The sequence below is a fragment of the Durio zibethinus genome, chromosome 4, assembly GCF_047325235.1.
Source record: "Durio zibethinus cultivar Kanyao isolate XHJ-2024 chromosome 4, ASM4732523v1, whole genome shotgun sequence".
In the NCBI taxonomy this organism is placed as follows: domain Eukaryota; kingdom Viridiplantae; phylum Streptophyta; class Magnoliopsida; order Malvales; family Malvaceae; genus Durio; species Durio zibethinus.
The window spans coordinates 20594900-20615457 of record NC_143165.1 but is presented as its reverse complement, the minus strand read 5'-3'; the positions used below and the strand labels follow the sequence as shown (position 1 = coordinate 20615457).

General features: G+C 29.4%; 2 protein-coding genes across 3 annotated transcripts; one reads left to right on the top strand and one right to left on the bottom strand.

The window, feature by feature from the left end:
* The first annotated feature begins 283 nt into the window (after positions 1-283).
* Positions 284-1438, top strand: LOC149519297 (uncharacterized). Its single transcript, XM_089760256.1, has 4 exons — positions 284-724; positions 783-894; positions 1085-1167; positions 1382-1438. Exons 1-4 carry the CDS (start codon positions 284-286, stop codon positions 1436-1438), a joined length of 693 nt encoding a protein of 230 aa, XP_089616382.1.
* Positions 1439-7075: 5637 nt separating this feature from the next.
* Positions 7076-10436, bottom strand: LOC111287591 (transcription factor BHLH089-like). Of its 2 annotated transcripts, none has more exons than XM_022878235.2 (6): positions 9868-10436; positions 9320-9514; positions 8835-8900; positions 8561-8629; positions 8407-8478; positions 7076-7592 (listed from the first exon to the last, which is right to left on the bottom strand). In XM_022878235.2, the coding sequence occupies exons 1-6, from the start codon at positions 10126-10128 to the stop codon at positions 7470-7472; spliced, it is 786 nt and encodes a 261-aa protein (XP_022733970.1). In that variant the 5' UTR covers positions 10129-10436; the 3' UTR covers positions 7076-7469. The 2 variants fall into 2 exon arrangements, with proteins under 2 accessions (XP_022733970.1, XP_022733973.1); XM_022878238.2 differs by having other exon boundaries at positions 9898-10372.
* Positions 10437-20558: the final 10122 nt, after the last annotated feature.

Genomic DNA, 20558 nt, shown 5'->3' with positions numbered 1-20558 from the left:
ATTATCATTTTGTAAATTCTATGTTAAATTCACACACTTTTTCAACTAGAAAAACTAAAAATGAAGATATTAAAATGTTTCATTATATAAATAATTATCGTATATCTGCACAAAACATGCCAAAAATAAATTTTTTTGCTAAAAATGTTCATTATTATACTTAAATAGAAGGATATTTTTATTTCTCAAACTATAAACCATATAGTTTAAATATTTGATTGACACAGAAATAACAATCTCTAGCTGTTGACCCAATGCTTTACCTTCAACAAAATGGCAACCTATGAAGCATCTTATAATAATAGTAGGTATCAATGGTAAAGAAATCATAGTTAACCTAAAAGCAAAGAATATTCCTGTTGCCTTAAATGATAGAAAATTTATTATACCTAAAATATTATATTTTCCTAATATGCATGGAGACATTCTGCTAGGAAATAATTTTATACATAAATACTTACAATTTTCTGTTTTCCCTGATTATCTTACTTTTACTATTGATAAAAAATCAATAGATATTCCTCTTTTATCCAAGCATAATCATATTTGTGATAATGGTTTTTATCCAGAAATAACACATATTTCTGAACTTAAAGCTATTAATGAAAAACATTGGCTTTATAAGATTTTGCGAGAAAACTTCAGTGAAGACCCATTGAAACTTTGGAAGCGAAGTCTTAGATACTGTAAACTTACTCTTTATTCTCCACAAAAGATTATTAGAGTAAAACCTATGATCTATACCAAATAGGATATAGATGAATTTAAAATACAAATTTTAGAATTGCTCAACAAAGGTTTTAGAATTGCTCAACAAAGGTCTGATAGAACCAACTATCAGTCCACACTCAAGTCTAGTATTTTTGGTAAGAAACCATTCTGAGATTAAACGAGGTAAATCCCGTATGGTTATTAATTACAAGAAATTAAACCAAAATCTTGTTTTTGATGGCTATATTATCCCTCGTAAAGATGTTTTGATTAATTTAGCAAAAAATGCTAAATACTTTTCTAAATTTGATTACAAATCAAGTTTCTGGTAAATCATGCTAAATGACATTTCTAAACCTTTAACTGCTTTTAGTGCACCAGCAGGCCATTATCAATGGACTGTTATGCCTTTCGGTCTATACAATGCCCCTCAAAATTTTTAGCGTTGGATGGATAGTATTTTTAACAAACATAAACAATTTTGTTGTGTTTATACTGATGATATTTTAGTATTTTCAAATACTTTAGATGAGTACAGGAAACACTTGAATCTTATTGCTCAAGAATTTATTCTACATGATATTATTTTAAGTCCCAAAAAGATTGAACTCAAAAAAATAGAAATTGAATTTCTTGATCTTAATCATCTGCAAATGGACTAACATTACAGGATCATATTATATCAAAGATCAAGGAGTTTCCAGAACAATTGGATAATGTCAAATAGCTATAATAGCTGTTAGGTATACTCAATTATGGCAGGTAATTTTTCAAAAACCTTTCCAAAAAGGAAAGCTATCTTTTGCGTAAATTGTGAAAAGATAATGATTTTATCTGGACACCCAACGATTATGATATTATCAAACAGATCAAATCAGATTTAACCACTATACCTAAAGTTTATCTGCCTAAACAAGGTGATTTACTTATTTTAGAGACAGACGCCATTGATTAACATTGGAGATATGTCCTTAAAGCAAAAAATCTTCATAAAAAAGATGAACTGATTTGTGGCTACAATTTCGATAAATTCAAATCGAATGAAATAAATTATATTATATTTGAAAAAGAATTATTAGCCATAAAAAATGGTGTACAATATTTTCATATCTATTTAGCCCTACAAGAGAGTGTGAAAAGGATCTATGTATAAAAATTACAAAGCTATATCTATATAAATTTACAAATGGAGGTAGGTAAATAAGAGAGAAAAAAAAGTGAAGAGATAGAGTGAGAAAGAAAGGAAAGAAGAAAGGAATTTGCCTCCACGAGCTTAGATACACTGAGGCTTTAAATAAAAAAATTATAACCTATGAATAGTAACTTTGTACAGTTACCGCTACAGTATACAGTAGAAATTTTATCTACAGTATCGTTACAGTAACTTATTATAGTGTCTTCCATTGTAGGTCTTTATCTTTTTCTACTACAGTGACTGCTACAGTGATGTTTTATCTGTCTATTACAGTGACTACTACAGTTGACTGCTACAATATTTTTTGTCTGCTGGTCGTTGACGCCAAGTGTAGTTTATCTTTTAGTGTCGACTATTTGTTCTGACTTATCATGGATTAGAATATGCATAATTTTATCCTTTCATAGCATTGTTTAAGTTATAAAATTCTTCATCCAGTGCGTTAAGGGACAAGAGAGATTGAGAAGATCCAGAATGTGATTTATTTCACATTTGCCATCCTTCTTGGTATTGGTATAGTAATTCTATTAGATGATCTAGATCTTTCATATTTGATAATTTTTTCAGTAACTCAATTGCATCTGAAGCATTTTGTATATCAAGATCATCATGTGGTTCAAAAAATCTAATAACAAAAATACGTCTGTCATCTATCCAGCAAGCTATTTTTGGATGGTCTGGTTTTATGGCTAGATGAAAGAATTTTACTTTGTCCATAAGATTAGTTTCTATTTGAAAATGGTAGCTGTTTAGATTGGTATATTTAGTGATGATTTTGTTTAAATCATCTGAAAACTCGATATGATTTGTTGGTGGATCAAGTATATTAAGGGGTTGAAAAAAATGTCTACTGGATATTGTATCAAATTCCTATATTTGATAAGGTTGGTAAAATCTTTCTCTTTGAAAGGTACCCAAAATACTATATATGGTAAAATGAATGTAGTAAAAATGTTTTGACCATTTTACACATTCAATAAAGTGATATTTTATAAAAGCTGAAAAATCTTTTAAAAGGTGAAAAGAAAAGTTTTGTATAGTAATTTGTTCGACTAAATCAAATTCAATGCTTTTTACATCAAAGGTTTCATGATCAAGTCAAAATTTAATTTTAGGTATATATCGTTAAAAGAAGTATTATACATATACGTAGAAGTATAATAATAAAAAAAAATTTCTATCAATAGGTTTTCTATTGATTGTAAAATAGAAGAATTAATTTGCTGGAATAATTTTTTGGTTAAGAATATTGTAGTTTTTTCAAAAAAAAAAAAATTCTCTTAAGCTTGTTTAGCTTAGAGGAAACATAATTTTTTTTTTCAAAATATTCACAAATTTAAAAAATTGTTTATCTCTTGAAGACTGTACTGATTTTCTTCCAAAGCAAAGAAATCAATATCTTACTGTTTTAACAGATTTGTTGATAGAAGACTTTGAAAAGCTATTTCTTTGAAATTTTGAAATTCTTTAGCCTAGTTGACTAAGAACTCAGCTAATTTGATCATCCTTTTTGAAAGATGGATTTGTTTTTTGAGAGATGGGATTTTCAAACATTGTTTAACAATTTGTAGACTTGTGGTTCAAGTCCAGGGTTATAAAAATCATTAATCTATGGGTTAGAGAGTTTTGTTCTTTCAAGCAGTTGTTCTACTGAAGAAACTATTTGTGAATAACTCATAAGAGTCCATTCGTTTGGTCTTGAGCAAATTAAAAATTTCTGGTTGAATTCTCATGAAAAGAGGTCTATAAAGTGAATGTTGGTAGAGATATAATCCTTGGTTAGGATTAGTGTAAAAGTTAAATCATGGGTTAGGATTTGTAGAAACCAGAGGTTTTAGAGAAGAATGAGTAGAAGAAGAAGAGAAAGAGGGTTTTTAACCTATCTTCTTCTTGATTATTCTTCATCCACCTGTATCATGGATTGGTTATTTTTCTCGATCCATGTGATCGACTTAAATACTCTGCAATGAGGTTTTTATCTCCGTTGATGAACTCTACCTGAAAATGATATTGGCAAAGAAAGTTATACCACCTAATTCACTTAGGATTATCAGAAAGCTTTCTATTTTGGAGAAAGTTTTTTACTGCTTGGTTATCTGTTCTGATAACAAAGATCTCTGGGACTAAATAGATGTGAAAACACTGTACATCATTCTTTATGGCTAATAATTCTTTTTCAAATATAATATAATTTATTTCATTCAGTTTGAATTTCTCGAAATTGTAGCCACAAATCAATTCATCTTTTTTATGAAGATTTTTTACTTTAAAGACGCATCCCCAATGTTCATCACTGGCGTCTATCTCTAAAATAAGTAAATCACCTTGTTTAGGCAGAAAGACTTTAGGTACAGTGGTTAAATCTGATTTGATCTGTTTGATAATATCAGAATCATTCGGTGTCCAGACAAAATCATTATCTTTTCGTAATTTACGCAAAAGATAGCTTTTCTTTTTGGAAAGGTTTTTGAAAAATTACCTACCATAATTGACTATACCTAACAGCTGTTGTAGCAGTTTGACATTATCCAGTTGATTTGAAAACTCCTTGATCTTTGATATAATGTGATCCTGCAATGTTAGTTCATTTGCAGATAGATTAAGACCAAGAAATTTAATTTCTGTTTTTTCAAGTTCAACCTTTTTGGGACTCAAAATAATACCATGTAAAATAAATTTTTGAGCAATAAGATTTAGGTGTTTCCTGTGCTCATCTAAAGTATTTGAAAATACTAAAATATCATCAATATAAACACAGCAAAATTATTTATGTTTGTTAAAAATACTATTCATCCAACGCTGAAAAATTTGAAGGGCGTTGTATAGATCGAAAGGCATAACAGTCCATTGGTAATGACTTGCTGGTGCACTAAAAGCAGTTAAAGGTTTAGAAATGTCATTCAGCATGATTTGCCAGAAACCTGATTTGCAATCAAATTTAGAAAAGTATTTAGCATTTTTTGCTAAATTAATCAAAACGTCTTTACAAGGGATAAAATAGCCATCAAAAACAAGATTTTGGTTTAATTTCTTGTAATTAATAGCCATATAGGGTTTACCTCATTTAATCTCAAAATGGTTTCTTACCAAAAATGATGAACTTAAGTGCGGACTGATAGTTGGTTTTATCAGACCTTTGTTGAGCAATTCTGAAATTTGTATTTCAAATTCATCTATATCCTGTTTGATATAGATCATGGGTTTTTCTCTAATAATCTCTTGTGGAGAATGAAGAATAAGTTTACAGTATCTGGGACTTCACTTCCAAAGCTTTAATGGGTCTTCACTAAAGTTTTCTTACAAAATCTTATAAAGCCAATGTTTTTCATTAATAGCTTTAAGTTCAGAAAATATGTGTTATTTCTGGATGAAAACCATTATCACAAACATGATTATGCTTGGATAAAAGAGGAACATCTATTGATTTTTTATCAATAGTAAAAGTAAGATAATTAGGGAAAACAAAAAATGGTAAATATTTATGTATAAAATTATTTCCTAACAGAATGTTTCAATGCATATTAGGAAAACATAATATTTTAGGTTTAATAAATTTCCTACCGTTCAAGGCAACAGGAATATTATTTGCTTTTAGGTTAACTATGGTTTCTTTACCATCAATACCTACTATTATTATAGGATGCTTCATAGGTTGCCTTATAGGTTGCCATTTTGTTGAAGGCAAAGCATTGGGTCGACAGCTAGAAATTGTTGCTCCTGTGTCAATCAAAATATTTAAACTATATGATTTATAGTTTGAGAAATAAAAATATCCTTCTATATAAGTATAATAATGAACTTTTTTAGCAAAAGAAATTATTTTTGGCACGTTTTGTGCGGATATATGATAATTATTTATATAATGAAACATTTTAATATCTTTATTTCTAGTTTTTCTAGTTGAAGAAGTGTGTGAATTTAACACAAAATTTACAGAATGATAATATGTTTGGTTATCACTTGTACCTTGCTGAGATGGATTATCTCCTGCAAAAATAGAGATTTGAGCATTATCAGTATTACCTGATTGGCACATACTATTTGCTCTTTTGAGGGCTTCTGTATTGTTTGTACTATGAAAACCTGAAAAAGAACTTCGATAAGGAGTACAAAAAGATTGATTACTTATTATACTCTCTGTATCATTATCTTGTTGATGATCAAAAACATTTGTAGGAAGTAAAATTAGGTTTGGATTAAAACTGGTTGATGTATCTAGATTTTTGAAGTAAAGATTTTTTCCTGATGAGAAAATTTTTAAACTTGGTACTTTCTGTTTTTCAGAAGTATTTGAAAGATCTTCGAAACACCATCCTTTTGGGATTGATAAATCTGCGAGATTTACTAGTTTTGGTTTAATTTCTGAATCAAAATTGTTTGGTTCAAAAATTTCAATAATATTGGAGTCTATCAGTTTGATAGAAGTATTAGTAGTATTTATAAATTCATAAACCGCTAACCAATTGATTGAAAAATCATGCGAAGTAGATTCGAAATTAGAACTGGTTATTTTGATTCGAAGGCATAAACATTTCTTAATGTTTTCGTCAAAAATAGAAATAAAATAGTTTGGTTTAACTTTGAATAAAACTACTCTTGCTGCTAAATTGGATTGGATTCCACCAATTACAGCATTAGCAGAATTTTGACAACGATGATCCATTAAACGACTATTATGGGAATATCCTTTGTGGATAAAAAAGAGTGGTTTAATGGTGATCAAAATCATTTCGATATGGATGTATTTGACCTTTAGATATCGAGAAAGAAAATGGCTTTTTTTTTTTTAGTAAAAAGAGGGATTTCTACTGATCCTTGTTTAGAATCGTTAGCGACCGTATCACCAGATAGTTTTTCTATATGGCGTTTAGACCAAGGTTGGAATTGTTTAAACCAACTTGTTTTGTAAACCTCATCTGGTTTGATGAGTTGTAATTCGCTTAATTTTTCATCAGAAATAAAATGACTTTTTCTCATAATATTTTTGAGTTTAATCATTTCGTCTTCATTGGTAGTTGTTGTACCTGTAGAAAAGGTTACTGAAACATTATCATGGTTAGATTCAGGACATTTTGTAGGTTAATAGGAAAAACTGAAAGAAAAAACTAGTAAGAAGCAGATATCCCTCTTGTACTTTGTTGGGAAGGATGTAACTGGTGTTAGCTCTGATAACACTAAACTGGGTTTATTTATTGATCACAATTTCAGCTTTTTAACAAAACAAAGTTGACTCAACATGTAAGCATCAGTAATTCTGAACAAAGCAACTTACTTGTACAAGAACAACAATCAAGTATAGGAGATTCTGTTCAGGCATCAGTACAGAGTAAAAGAACACATTCACCGAACACAACAATGAAGATGTTCAGACACTAACTTTAGCATTCTTTGGACAGCAATTGCGGTTCCATGCATCTTGTTGATAATGGAAATATAATCTTTGGTTTAACATGATGCAGTATACTTCTTTGGCAACAACTGAAGGAAGCATTGCAAATTAATGCTCTTATTAGTAATTGGTAATGGCTTTTCTAGATTATGTTGTTCTTTCAAAAGCTCTAGATTATGTTGTTCTTTCAAAAGCACCACCGATATGCAACCACTCTGGTGATGTACCTTGGTTGTATTCCCTTGTCGCTTGTGAACCAAATGCCATTCCAGTAGCATCAAATGTTTGTTGGCCATACTGAAATGACAAAATCAATTTGGTATATCAGATAAAAGTCACGAGAAAAAAAAAAAGAGAATCTTTTCAACGGATCACTCCAAACTCCCCCCCCCCCCTTTTAACATAGTCATCACTGCAGAATGATGTCTAGAATTATTTCATTCAAATGAAAACAACAACAAAAAGTTCACGAGGAATTAGGAGACTACCTAAGATTAATCATTTCAACAAAGATTAATCACGAGTTAGATTCATAGTATACTACTAATCTGTTTTTTTCTGAGCTTTGTCAACCCTTAAGCAGGAAACCATGCAATCCATCAAGAATTTCAGGTAAGATGTATTGCTGTGTGAGAAAGCCATTAGTTTGACCAACTATCAACGTGACATATGAAAATACTGAGAAACTAGAAGTCGAAACAATATATACAGGAAGCCAAGAATTTGAATAACGATAATGACATTATAACATGTCATCTTCAACAAATCTTAATTCCAAGCCACATCTAATTTACCCTTAGTAGAGAAAACCAGGTCTGTCAACCAGCTTACCTGTAGTATATCACTTAATGCAGTTTGTATGTTCTCTTCCTCTTATTTTGGGCTACCAACTATCAAAGAAGACCATGCCTCAAACAGACATGAATTCTAAGCCAAACACGGTTCAAGTTTGATTTGACTTCCGAGCCTCTAACTTTAGATGAATGAGAAAAAACAACGTAGAAAGCATGCATCTATGCCAGCAATTAAGAAAGAATGTGATAAATTTTTTGTCTCAATTAATTAAATAAAACTACACAGTCAACAATAGAATCAGCCAAGTACGACATACATCTTTAGGGGGAAATACTTCAATGCCATGGTTCATTCTTGAATTGACTGCTTCAAGCTTCATCGAAAGGAACTGCAACACCCATAAATTTTCAGAATGCAAGTTTATTACCGGGGGGAAAAATACAGTGATACACAAGCAGAAGGACACACACCTCAACCTGATGCTGTAGTGATTGAATGTAATTAATTATCTCATCAAGGACAAGTGCTTTGCCAATAACCTGAGCTCAAAAAACTTACTTAGAAAGTGGCTTAAAATATGCCATATTCAGGACACTGATGATAAATCTGGGATAAGTCATCAGTTTACTGATAAGCAGAGACAGGTTGCCGAACACCAGTCACTAGTTTTTCTTATACACAAAATATTACAAGCCAGCATATGGTTGGTAGAAAAGAAATAGTTTAGGAAATTTCATGGTATACCTTATTGCAACCAGGGACCAGATCCTGAAGAATTTTCATTCTTTCACTAATCTTTTCTCTCCTAGCCTGCCCATCAAACGATTCAGATCAGTGAAAATATTCAAACCTCCACGTATGTCAGGGGGCAGATCCAAATGGCATATGACAACCCCAAAGATTGGAAAATAACAAAATTCGAACGAAAATTTCGCCTGGACAATCTTTCTGTCATAAAATTGTTAAATCGTCCGTAATTTTTTTATATATATTATAAATGGACATCCTCAGAAAAAAAATCTTGAATCCACCATTGCATATGTCAAACTCTTTGAATTTTGACCAAAATGCCAAGACTCCATGATGATGGTAAAAATCGCAGGAGATAATACAATAGGAGGTTAGTTATAAGTTCCATAATCAAAAGGCATGCCGTTTGTATCAAATGTTGGTCTGTATTCAGCACAAGAATTTCAGAATGATTTTAGGCCTATCCTGGTGCAAATTACCCTTTCTGCTAAACTGTGACTATCAGTAGCTTGACCCCTTCTTGCTCGCACATGGATGTAATCTTGTTTAGGTGGCTCTGGTTGTTGAGCTTTTTGTTCCACAGGCTTGCCTGAACGGGGTTCTGCTTCAGCTATAGAATCACGATTCCCATCTCCATCTCCTGATGCTTTAAGTCTCTTCCGATCACCATCATTCTGCCCAAATTATTCAACAAAACTATCATATTAAATCCAAAAAATTTTCTTCAATGCTTACTTCCATCATTACTCTGCAGACATATATGTTGAAATTTTGGTTTTCCTTGATATTAACACATAATATAAAAATCACAAACAAAATACGATAAGAATTTCAATTTTGTTATGATAAGAATCACCAGAGCAAATCCCATAAAGCCAACAAGAACCAACATTCAAAATTAAAGAGCTTCAGACAAGCTAAATGTTAACCAAAATAAAAGGTACCCATCCAAGTTAGTAGAATTCAGATCACAAAATTCAATTGATTACAGAAAAGCAACAAGTGAAATGAAAATGAAAATGAATACCACGCCATTTCCACTACTAGTGGAGACAACCTTAGCTGCGTCATCTTCACCATCACGCCTTCTTCTCACACCACCCCCTCCCTGCTGCTGTTGCCGCTCCAAGCTTACCGGATCATTACCCGACACCTCTCGATTCGGGTCCCCGAACTGGCCCAACCCAGGTCCAAATTGACCCCTCCTTATCCCAGATTCACTCATTTGATAGTGCCAGATCTCCGCCAGATTGTCCCCCCCATCGCTCATCACAGCTGGTGAATCCATCACGAAAAACCCACTCTCAAAAAACCCAAAACAAAGTGGAAAAAGGTAAACTGTTTAAAAATTATTGTGTAAATGAGGGTGGTTTTTTTATTATATAAGGAAACAGAAAGCAAGAGATGATGAGTTTTTATTGTTTTTTCTCTGTAGTTGAGATTGGTTTGCAACGGTGTTGATCTCCTTTTCTAGTTTCTACTGCTACTATTTTCTCATCCCCTTTCTCTGCCTATGTTTTCACCTGTTTTCTGAGAGAGACAGACAGACAGAGAAAGCGAGGGAACTCAGGAGTTGCGAACTAAGTCACTTCAAGTGAGGTTTTCTCGGATGGGTCCACCATCTTTTCATGCTTCAAAAACCCCTTCTCATTCTCACGTGCACCTCCACCTCACTTCCACACCGCTTGATCACACCACCTCTTTTAAATCAACGGTTAAGACTAGTGTTCCAAATATACTAGTGAGATGGATGGAGGCGTTTTTCATTTTTGTAGCTGCCATGAAAGTACAAAAAGATGCTAGAAAAAGAATGAAAGGTGCCGGTTATTTTATTTTATTTTATTTATGTTTAAGATGATTTTGGATTACACGATAATTAAATGGGAGATTAAATTGATGAGATTAGTGCAAAGTTGTCTATGAAAAAATGATTACTTATTGACAATAATTGGATTAAAATGTCAATTTGTTGGAAATGATGATGGGCTTGTGTGTGCAATGTCACCTGATGAGAGAGACGTGGAAGAATTTTTGGATCAAAGGACCTATCTAATCACGCTTTTAATTGGCTTAAATGGCTTGTTATTGGTCTTTATGCTTTCCCACTTGTACTAAACTTTTGATCTAATCTGGACTTTGTGGGGACTTCCCATCCAAAATGTTTTTTGCATATTTCATCATGAATTCAAAAAATATATGTTTTCGTACAACAAACTATTTAAAAATGTCAATGATTAAAATACGGCATCTATAAATTATTTTTTATTCTCATATTTTATTTTTTATATTATATTTATCATCATATTCATGTCTAAAAAATATTTTAAATTTATCTCATCTTAATGAATATTTAATAAATTTAAACAGTCTCTTTTAAAAAATAAAAAATAATTTTTAGTTTTTTCTAATTTTTATCTTGAATATTTATATAATTTTTTATAACTATATGTTTTAAATATAAATATATTAGTTTTAATATATTTAAAATAAAAATTACTGTACTAAATATATATATATAGAGAGATATATGTGTTGTATTACTTATCTTTATATTCATATTCAATTCAAAAAATTTATAATCATATCTATTTCTATTTTCATTTTCAAAATTTAATATCTATTCTCGTTCCATCATTGGTAGGATAAAAAATCAAATTATCTACTGGATTTAATTAAGATTGACAACTTTGAAGTTGTCAAACACCTAAATATGATAACTAACCAATTTTGAGCTTTGGCACCAAACGAAGTTTTTACTCACGTTCGAAATGTCTTCGTCTCCATGGGTAATTTAAATAAAAGTGCAAGATTTAATGATAGATTAAAACTTTTTATTTGTAAACATAAAAGTTTACAATTATATCTTGACTTATGGTTATAGTTAATAAGAGATTTTGATTTTTGTTTTAATCAAGAGATTTTGAAAATTTTAAGTCTCAAATTTGTGTCTTATTTCTTGAAGATCTAATCAAACTTATTTTAGATTTTTTTTTTTTTTGAATGTTAGGTTACTTATTAATGAATAAACTCTTCTTGCATACCCCGTAATTTCAACTTTTCTCACATAATAGATATATATTCACTTAGCTTCTCATGGTTAAGTCCAATTCACACATAAGATTACACCATTAATTTTATCTAGTAATATTTCTAAAAAGCCTTTAATTCAGAAGTTATTATATTTATTTACATTTAAGGGTATTTTTATAATTTTATTAGATAAACCTAACAGCATAACTCTTATAGAACGAAACTTATTCACATGATGCTCAATGAGGGGAAAAAAAAATTCACAAGTTGCATGTAAAAAGTTGAAATTATAAGAGATGTAGGTGAAGTTTAACCATTATTAATTTATTTTTTTATTTCTTCTGTTTGAATGTAATGGTTATGTAATGCATGTTGAAACTTGAAATATTATTTGAATGTTAATTTGTTTTGAAATTGTTAAAAAGGCCTAAATCTGATAAGAAGACACACAATTTAATGAAAACTCGAAAATAGCAAACAAGTATTAAATAATAATTACATCATTATTTATTTTATATTCAACCAAACAGTCCAATTATACAACATTTTAAACATTTTTTAATCATGTTAATAATATTAATTTCAATCAAATCATGCATCTAAAATGATCTATAGTGACCAAAAAATGCACAGTGAAAGAGTAGAAAAGTGTCCAAATTATTAGATTATTAGTATTATATTTGCACTAAATTAATAATAATTGATTCGGTAAATTCAGAATTTTATTTTTAAAATATTTTTTTACAAGTCAAATTTTGATAAAAAGATTTTTTTAATCAATTAAATTAAACTATAAATTACAACGGCATTAATATATAATTGTTATTAATCAAAAAGCTGATAAAATGATATTGAAGAAACTTTTTATCAATGCAAAACTTTTTTCAACCCAAAAAAAAAAAAAAAAAAGAAAGTAAAAGTTGCAATCAGTAAACAAATTGAGGGAAAAAAAAAAGACCAAGAGATAGGATGAAGGTAATATGCAGTAAGTAATGTTTGTCATCCTTCATCCAATCCAATCCCGAATTGGTAATTCAACGTGCCCGGATGAGTAAGCCGAAATAGGGAATCGAACACCGAGCAACCCAACTAATAAAGCAAGTGCAGCCCTGTTCCAGCTCAGTACAAAACAATGGAAGTGGAGGCCACTTGATTTATAGCTGTATGCCTTTTGCCTATCATTAAAACGCGTTTCTCACGTGTTCATTTCCTCTCATCCCCACTCAAATTATTTCATCTGCTTGGTTTTGGTAATTTGTTGAAAAACAACAAATTTTTTAAGGTTAAATCAGGGGATTGATCTTTGTACTCATTCCAAAATTAGAATTCAATTTTTGTTATAATAATTTGAATAAATTTAATCAATGTAATTTTTGAGATGTAAAATATCAATTCACAATCTAAGAATATTACAAAATTATCATTAAATTACTAATTTTATAATTTTTTTTATCATATAGACTACTGATAAGGTTTTCTTTAGACCACAGCATGGTCACGTCAGATAGTTTTTTTAAAATTTTTTCTCCTTTTTTTCTCTCTTCAACCTAGATCTCAAGTCGGCAAAACCCAAATATCGATGATCGGCTGCCATCCAACGTTGCCAGTCATCGCTCATCGACATCTATTTTCTTTCAAAAACCATATCCGAACTCCTTTTGACTTCTTTTTCACTACTACAGGATTATAATTTTTTTAAAAATGCCTCTAAATCGACACTGACGAACGATGGTTGGCTGCGATAGATGACAGTGAAAACGGCGATCGATCATTGAAACTGGGTTTTATTGACTCGTGGTTTGGATCTTGTTTGATGGAGAAAGAAAAAAAAAAAAAAGAAGAAAAATAAATAAATAAATTATATGATTGGTACTGTAACCTAAAAAAGCTACGTCAACGGCTCATGTGATAAAAAAAATTATCACGTCAGCAACTTTAATGTGACTTTCTAACTCTACTAAATTTTGAATTGACATTATATCTTGAAAAGAACAAAAATTAAATTTATTTAAAGTATTGATCAGATTAAATTTTAATTTTTGAAAAGTACACGAACAATACATAATTTGGCATTTTTTAATGTTCAATTCGTCTAAAATTTAACTTAACAGGGCTAAATTTCAAAATAAAAAGTAATTTAATTTTATACGCATATAACTTCAATAACAATTGCATAAATATAATCAAATTTTCACTAAAAGAAGTGAATTTGCAATTAAGATTTATTTGAAACATGCAAGCGAATAATTGAATCTCAAGAATATTTTTGCAGCTAAGAAATTTAATCATGTGCACTACAAACTGTCCCTTTCCATTTGTCAAAAAGATAATAGCTTGCGCCAAACTTTCCATTTTGACGTTTAATTTAGTTAGGCATACACAATCACTAAAAAGATATCTCAGTTCCCCGTCCTAAAATGGTAAAGGCGACAAATTTATTTGATCTCCTTCGGTGCTTTCCATAGCGATCTGTCCAGTCCATTGCCAACTATATGGCAAATCAGCAAACCAGCGCTGCTGCTGAAGTCGTCTGCTTTGTTCCAAGCAGCATGACCATGTGGCCAGGATTGCACAAAGTCATTGTCATCCTTGAATTCATTCCATTTCCCTGGCCCCGGCACTTCTGTGAAAATCGCCATGTGCAAAATACATAAGGTATGCCAATTGCCACCTCCTTTAACAAACAATTTATTATTTTAATTAAAAATTTTGGTATTTGAAATTTATTCATTAAATTTCAAATTTTAATCGGTATAATTATAATAATGTTAATATTTTTAATTTTATGAACTAAAAATTTGACAATTTGTTTACACTTTTAATAAAATTCAAAGCTTTATTTTTTTAGTATGAAAATTTGTAATATAGAAATAAAAAATTACAAATATTTAAATTGGAATCTTCTAACTGTCAAATATTATCTTTTAAGATAATTAAATTAATTGAATTAAATTTTAAATTAAAATTTTTATTTAAATATTATTTTGATTGTCAAAACTATTGGGCAAAGAATAGGAGATATATATCGGATTCTTGTTGTTAACTGGACGAAACTTCTAACAACATTGAGATGAACAGCAAAAAGAAAAGCCATATGTAAAAAACACGAGGAATTTAGAACAGTAATCTTGAATAAACCTCGCAGGATTCTTTTCTTTATACTTGCCAACAAAATCATGTGGAGAAGAGAAGAAAAAGACTTGACAAGAAGTTTGGAATTGAATGATAAGACTAAATCCCGGTCATCGTACATGAACATTGAACTTTTCTAGTTGGCATCAACCAAAAACAGCTAGAAGGCGCAACCATGAGATTTTTTATTTATTGATTTAATTTTTTATATATTAAAATGTATCATGCTTCAGAAGTTTAAACTTTAAATTACCTCTTTCATTTGAGTTTATATTATTAACTCTCTTTTATTTCATATATATTTTTATATCCACCCATACGAGTTAGTTTTTTTTTTCAATATAAAAGAGTTAGTTTAGTTAGTAAAAAAAAAAAAAAGTTCTCTTTGTTTGACAATCCGAATTTGATTTTTATGAGACATATTTTGAGAATAGAATCTTGAATATATTAAGTTGATGCAGAAGAATATGTCCTTACACTCATTAGGAGAAAGTATGTGTCGTGTGCATTTACAATCATAGGATATTTAATTATCTTAGTATTCTATATTAGAATTTATCTTGTTATTTTGTTTATTATTTAAGATTATCTTAAAATATTTATTTATCAGTTAGGATTATTTGTTAAATGATAATAATTATCTATGTTTATTATTCTCACTTAGAACTTGACTCACTTATATAAGATCAATTCATGACTATTATTAGGCAAATTGAAATAAATAAAATACAAAAGATTGAGTTTCCTTTAAATTTTTTTTAAAACTTTTTTTACTTATTAATCTGGTATATAATATTTTGGTATCAAAGTAGTTTGAGATGTCATATCAACGGTTTGCCAAAGTTAGAAAGTATAATAAGTAAGATTAGTGAACTATTTGCTTATATGATTTTGTATTTAGATGTAGTGACCTCTCATAAAATTGATCATGATAGTCAGTTTGACGAGGTGAAAATTTTTGAAGCTATCAAAGAGTTTTTTTTCTAATCAAGTGACACCAAATATTTCTTCTAAACCAAAATCACCCCAACAACTTCAAGGACATAGAGGATAATTTGTCTATCTTACCACCTTTTCAAGTGTAAGATCATCAAATTCTGTTTAACAAAAAAGTTGATTTTATGTTTAATCAAGCACACTTTCAGAAGATTAACATTGATTAAATAGCTATGACCTATGTTGGAATGATTTAATGAAACAATCATTTAATTCAATTTTAATTTATTGTAGCAAGATTTGTTAATAATTGAAGTAGCACGGAAGAATATGGGGAAAGATGAGTGCTAGTTTTCAAGTTTTAACCCATAAAGACAATGGTGTTTTTAAAAGAGGTGGAATGTTATGTGCAACTACAATCCTAAGATAATTAATTATTATGTTGTGGTCCCTCAATGTTGGTTTTCAAGTTTCCTCGTATTCTTCCATTACATTTGGATGTAATGGTCTCTCATAAAGTTGATTATGATGATCAATCTGAAAAGGTGAAAATTTTTAAAGCTATCAAAGAGTTTTTATCGGATCAAGTAACACCAGATACCTCTTTTAAACTAGAACCACCCTAACAACTTTAAGGACATGGAGGAGAATTTGTTCGTCTTACCACCCTTTCAAGTGCACTATCATCAAATTCTATTCGAAAAAGAAATTTTGCGTTTGACCAATCACACTTTTTGAAGACTAACATTGATTAAACATAGGAATGATTCAATGAAATAGTCAATTTATTTCAGTTCAAAGTTATTTTAGCAAGACTTGTTAATAACTGAAGTAACATGGAAAAATGTGGGGAAAGGCGAGTGCTGGTTTTAAAGTTTTAACCCACGAAGACAATGGCGTTTTTAAAAAAGGTGGGATGTTATGTGCAACTACAATCGTGAGATATTTAATTAAGATTATCTTAGTATTTTATCTTAGGATTTTTTTTATTATTGTATCTATTATTTAAGATTATCTTGGGATATTTAGTTATTTATTATTTATCATTTAAGATTATTTATTAAGTGATAATAATTATCTATGTTATTATTATCACTTAGAAGTCGATCAATTGATATAAAATCAACTTATAACTATTGAATTAAATAAAATACCAAAGGTTTAGCTTCGTTTGGAAGCTTTTTTTTTTCTCTTTACTTTCTTACTTACTTATCTAGTATACAACATTTTGACATCAGAACATGTTGAAATGTTAGATTGATGGCTTACCAAATTAGAAAGTGCAATTAGTAAGATTACACTATATATAAAAAAAAAATTCATTCAACGATAGATAATTACTAAAAAAAAATTATTAATATCAACAAAATTAAGATTAATTATCAGTAGATTTTAGCTAAGTGCAATTTTTATTTTTACAGACAAAATTATCCATAAAAATTTCGTTAGTAAAGGCTAAAATACCTAAATATGTTTCGTTGCTAATTATGTCGCTAATTGTTCATAACAAAAGACTTGAATGGCGTTAATAGTAGCAATAGAATTAGTGACAAAATTTCGTCACTAATTCTTTTTCATTTCGATGGATTTAGTGACTGAAGTTTTATGTTGCTGATTTTTTATTCAAAAAAATTGAAATTCTTTATTTCTTCTTTGAATTTTCGATTACAAATTTTCAATAAAAAATTTCTTCGATTATAATACTATTGCCTTTGAAATTTTAATGAAAAATCTATTGAATTTGTTTTAAGTATTTCTAATTAAAAAATAATATAAACTAAAAAATTTTAAAAATTAATATAAATTAAAGGAATAAATCCAAAAAAATCCTTATCTCTATTCTTTATCCTGAGCCCCCTATCCTAACACACTTCCTCCCTTACTTTATCTCCGTCATTTCTTTTTCCCTCTAACGTCCCTCCTTTCCAACCTTGCGCCACCATTACCGAACCCAACCTTCATTGGACCCCGAGGCTGAAAGGTTTATTCCATCACCTTCTTTCGACAATGGCCTAAGGAAATGGAGGACGAAATTGTCACTACTTACAAGAAACTTTACAGCCTAGCTTATCTGTTTGGTAAGTAGTTCAATTTTTACTTTGTTAATTGGCCCATGAAATTTTGTTGGAAAAGTTGTGCTTTTCAATTTAATGTTCACTGAGTATTTACTCATTAATTAGAGGTTCATTAAGTGTTTGCTTATTAATTGGATAGGTTAGTTGTGCTTTTAAGTTTAATGTTTTTAATTTTTTATGAAATTGGGGTGGGTTGTTTGAGCTTTACTGTTGATAGCAAGCCGAAAATTAGATATGAAAAGGGTGTGGAATCCTTCCAATTCTGTAGTTGAGATTTTAAAGTGTTAGATACTTAATATTCAATAAAAATATAAAAAATCTTATAGATATTCTAGCTTTTGATAACTTTTTAACTAAATTAAAAGATATATTGATAAAATTGCACTTTTTTTAAATAAGCCATAAATTTGGATCTTATCGTTTTGTTCTATCAATATTTTTCATTTTAGGTTGAAAAGTTACTTAACCTTTTAATTGTTTCAGTTTCTATTTGATAGCATGATTATAACAAAATGTTATGACAATTATGGATAAGAAACTTTTGAATTAGAACTTTTCTTGTGTTCTAAATTTCTTCAAAGTTATTGATTCAAAACAATTGTCTTCATAGTTAATATTCCAAATTTTTTATCCTCCAGAAGCATTTTTGGCTTTTATTCCCCTTCATATTGTAAATTCAAAGACAAAAACAAAACTTAGATTTTGCTAGCACATATCCTTAGTGCAGTAGCAATGATCTAAATTGCCTGTCACACTTATGTGTTTCATAAGTGTTCTTGTTTAATGCCTTTCAGTTCTTTGTTTATTCTTTTACTCTTTGTAGAATGTGAGAATTCTTCATCAGTTTTATAAAAGGTTAATGTTTGGCCAAACTCTTTGCTCATCACTGCTATTTATGGTGTTGTAGAATTTGTTTCCACTACATCATTTGGTCTCATCATTGGACAATGGTTGGATAGGTTGACATATGTAAAGCTTTGCTTTAGATTTTATTTTCTTTAGTTAAAAAATTTTTATTTCAAAGTTCAATTTCCATTAAAACCCTGTCTTGAAAACATCAAGGCTATCAATTTATCAAAAAGACCGAAGATGAAACATATAATAAAATTTTCTGTAATCATGTAACTTTTAAAATTTAATTTCAAAGTTTAGAAATATAACTGAATCTCATTGGACTTTTGGTGTATGTTGTAAAAAGTTATTGTTATAGATTATTATCCTATAGTGCTACTTAAAAATTTTATGTCAAGATAATGTTTCAATTTTGGTGTTTCTCAAGTTATTATCTAAGTTAAAAATGATGACTAAAGTGAGCTTTTTTGTGTGACTGAACATGTATTAGTAATATCTTCACCCCCGGTTCACTTTTCTGCTTCAATCTGTATTAGGTGTTTGCTTGTCCTATTTGATATTATGTACACTTTTAGACACAAATGAGAATAGTTGGTCATATAAAGATATATAAGTCCTCTTTTATCAAAATATGTTTTATGTTATCAGTGATTAATTAAACTATATGTTCATCTTATTGATATTTCATTATACTATAAATTTTAATTGATATAGTATTTATCTTTGAAGACTGATAGCTGTTTATTACAATTGACGTTAACTAATTATAGAAAATGTAGTGATCTTTTGGAATTGCTAACAAATTAATAGGTAAATAACATGTTCAAAAAAGTTTAAACTAAAATTTAATAAGTTAAATTAATGGAAAGTGAAATATGTTATAATGTTAGGACTTAGCTAAATAAATTGATATTTTCATTCATTATTTCTCTTGCTTATGAGGATTCATCTTTTTTATTTATTTATTATCTAGAGAAATTTGCCTTTCCATTTAGGGAACTGCCTAGAAATTAGAATTTCCTTTATTGAGATTCATTGATTAGAAGTTTTAAAAAACTAGTTTCCATAGTTATTTGATAATATTCCACATATTGATATGACCGTAAACTATGATCTTTTGCAATTACTTTGCTTACAAGTTTCAAGCATATGGTGTTAGTTCATGTGCTATGCCTATAAATATTTGGAAAATTAAATTAATGATGCATTAGAAGAATGTAAAAGTTTATTTCCATTATTGATATGCATTTACATAGATATAAATGCTTATTGCCTGTTGCATAACATAAGTGCTTAATGCTTATTGCATATATTCATACATATGCATGTATGTATTATATAAAGTTGGATCATGGTTCAATTTGTATTCTTTATGTATGAATGCTTTTGGTTTTCAAAAGTTTTGTTTGTATTCATACTTTGGTTGGTTGCATTTGATTTTGACAAATTGGATGGTTGTTACTGATGAAATCTATTATTTTAGAATTTTAGATAGTCAAATACTTTTTAAACTTGTGTATAATGTTTATCTAGAGTATACTTTGTTTTCAATTTGTCAATTTGCTATATTGCTTGGAGGTGCTCTATCTAATGTATACTATTTGGAAGTGGCTCATGACTAACTTAGTGGCTTTTTTTTTTTGCTTCAACATTGCTTGTTCCATAAGTGAAGAATTTGTGGACTCATGGTTTG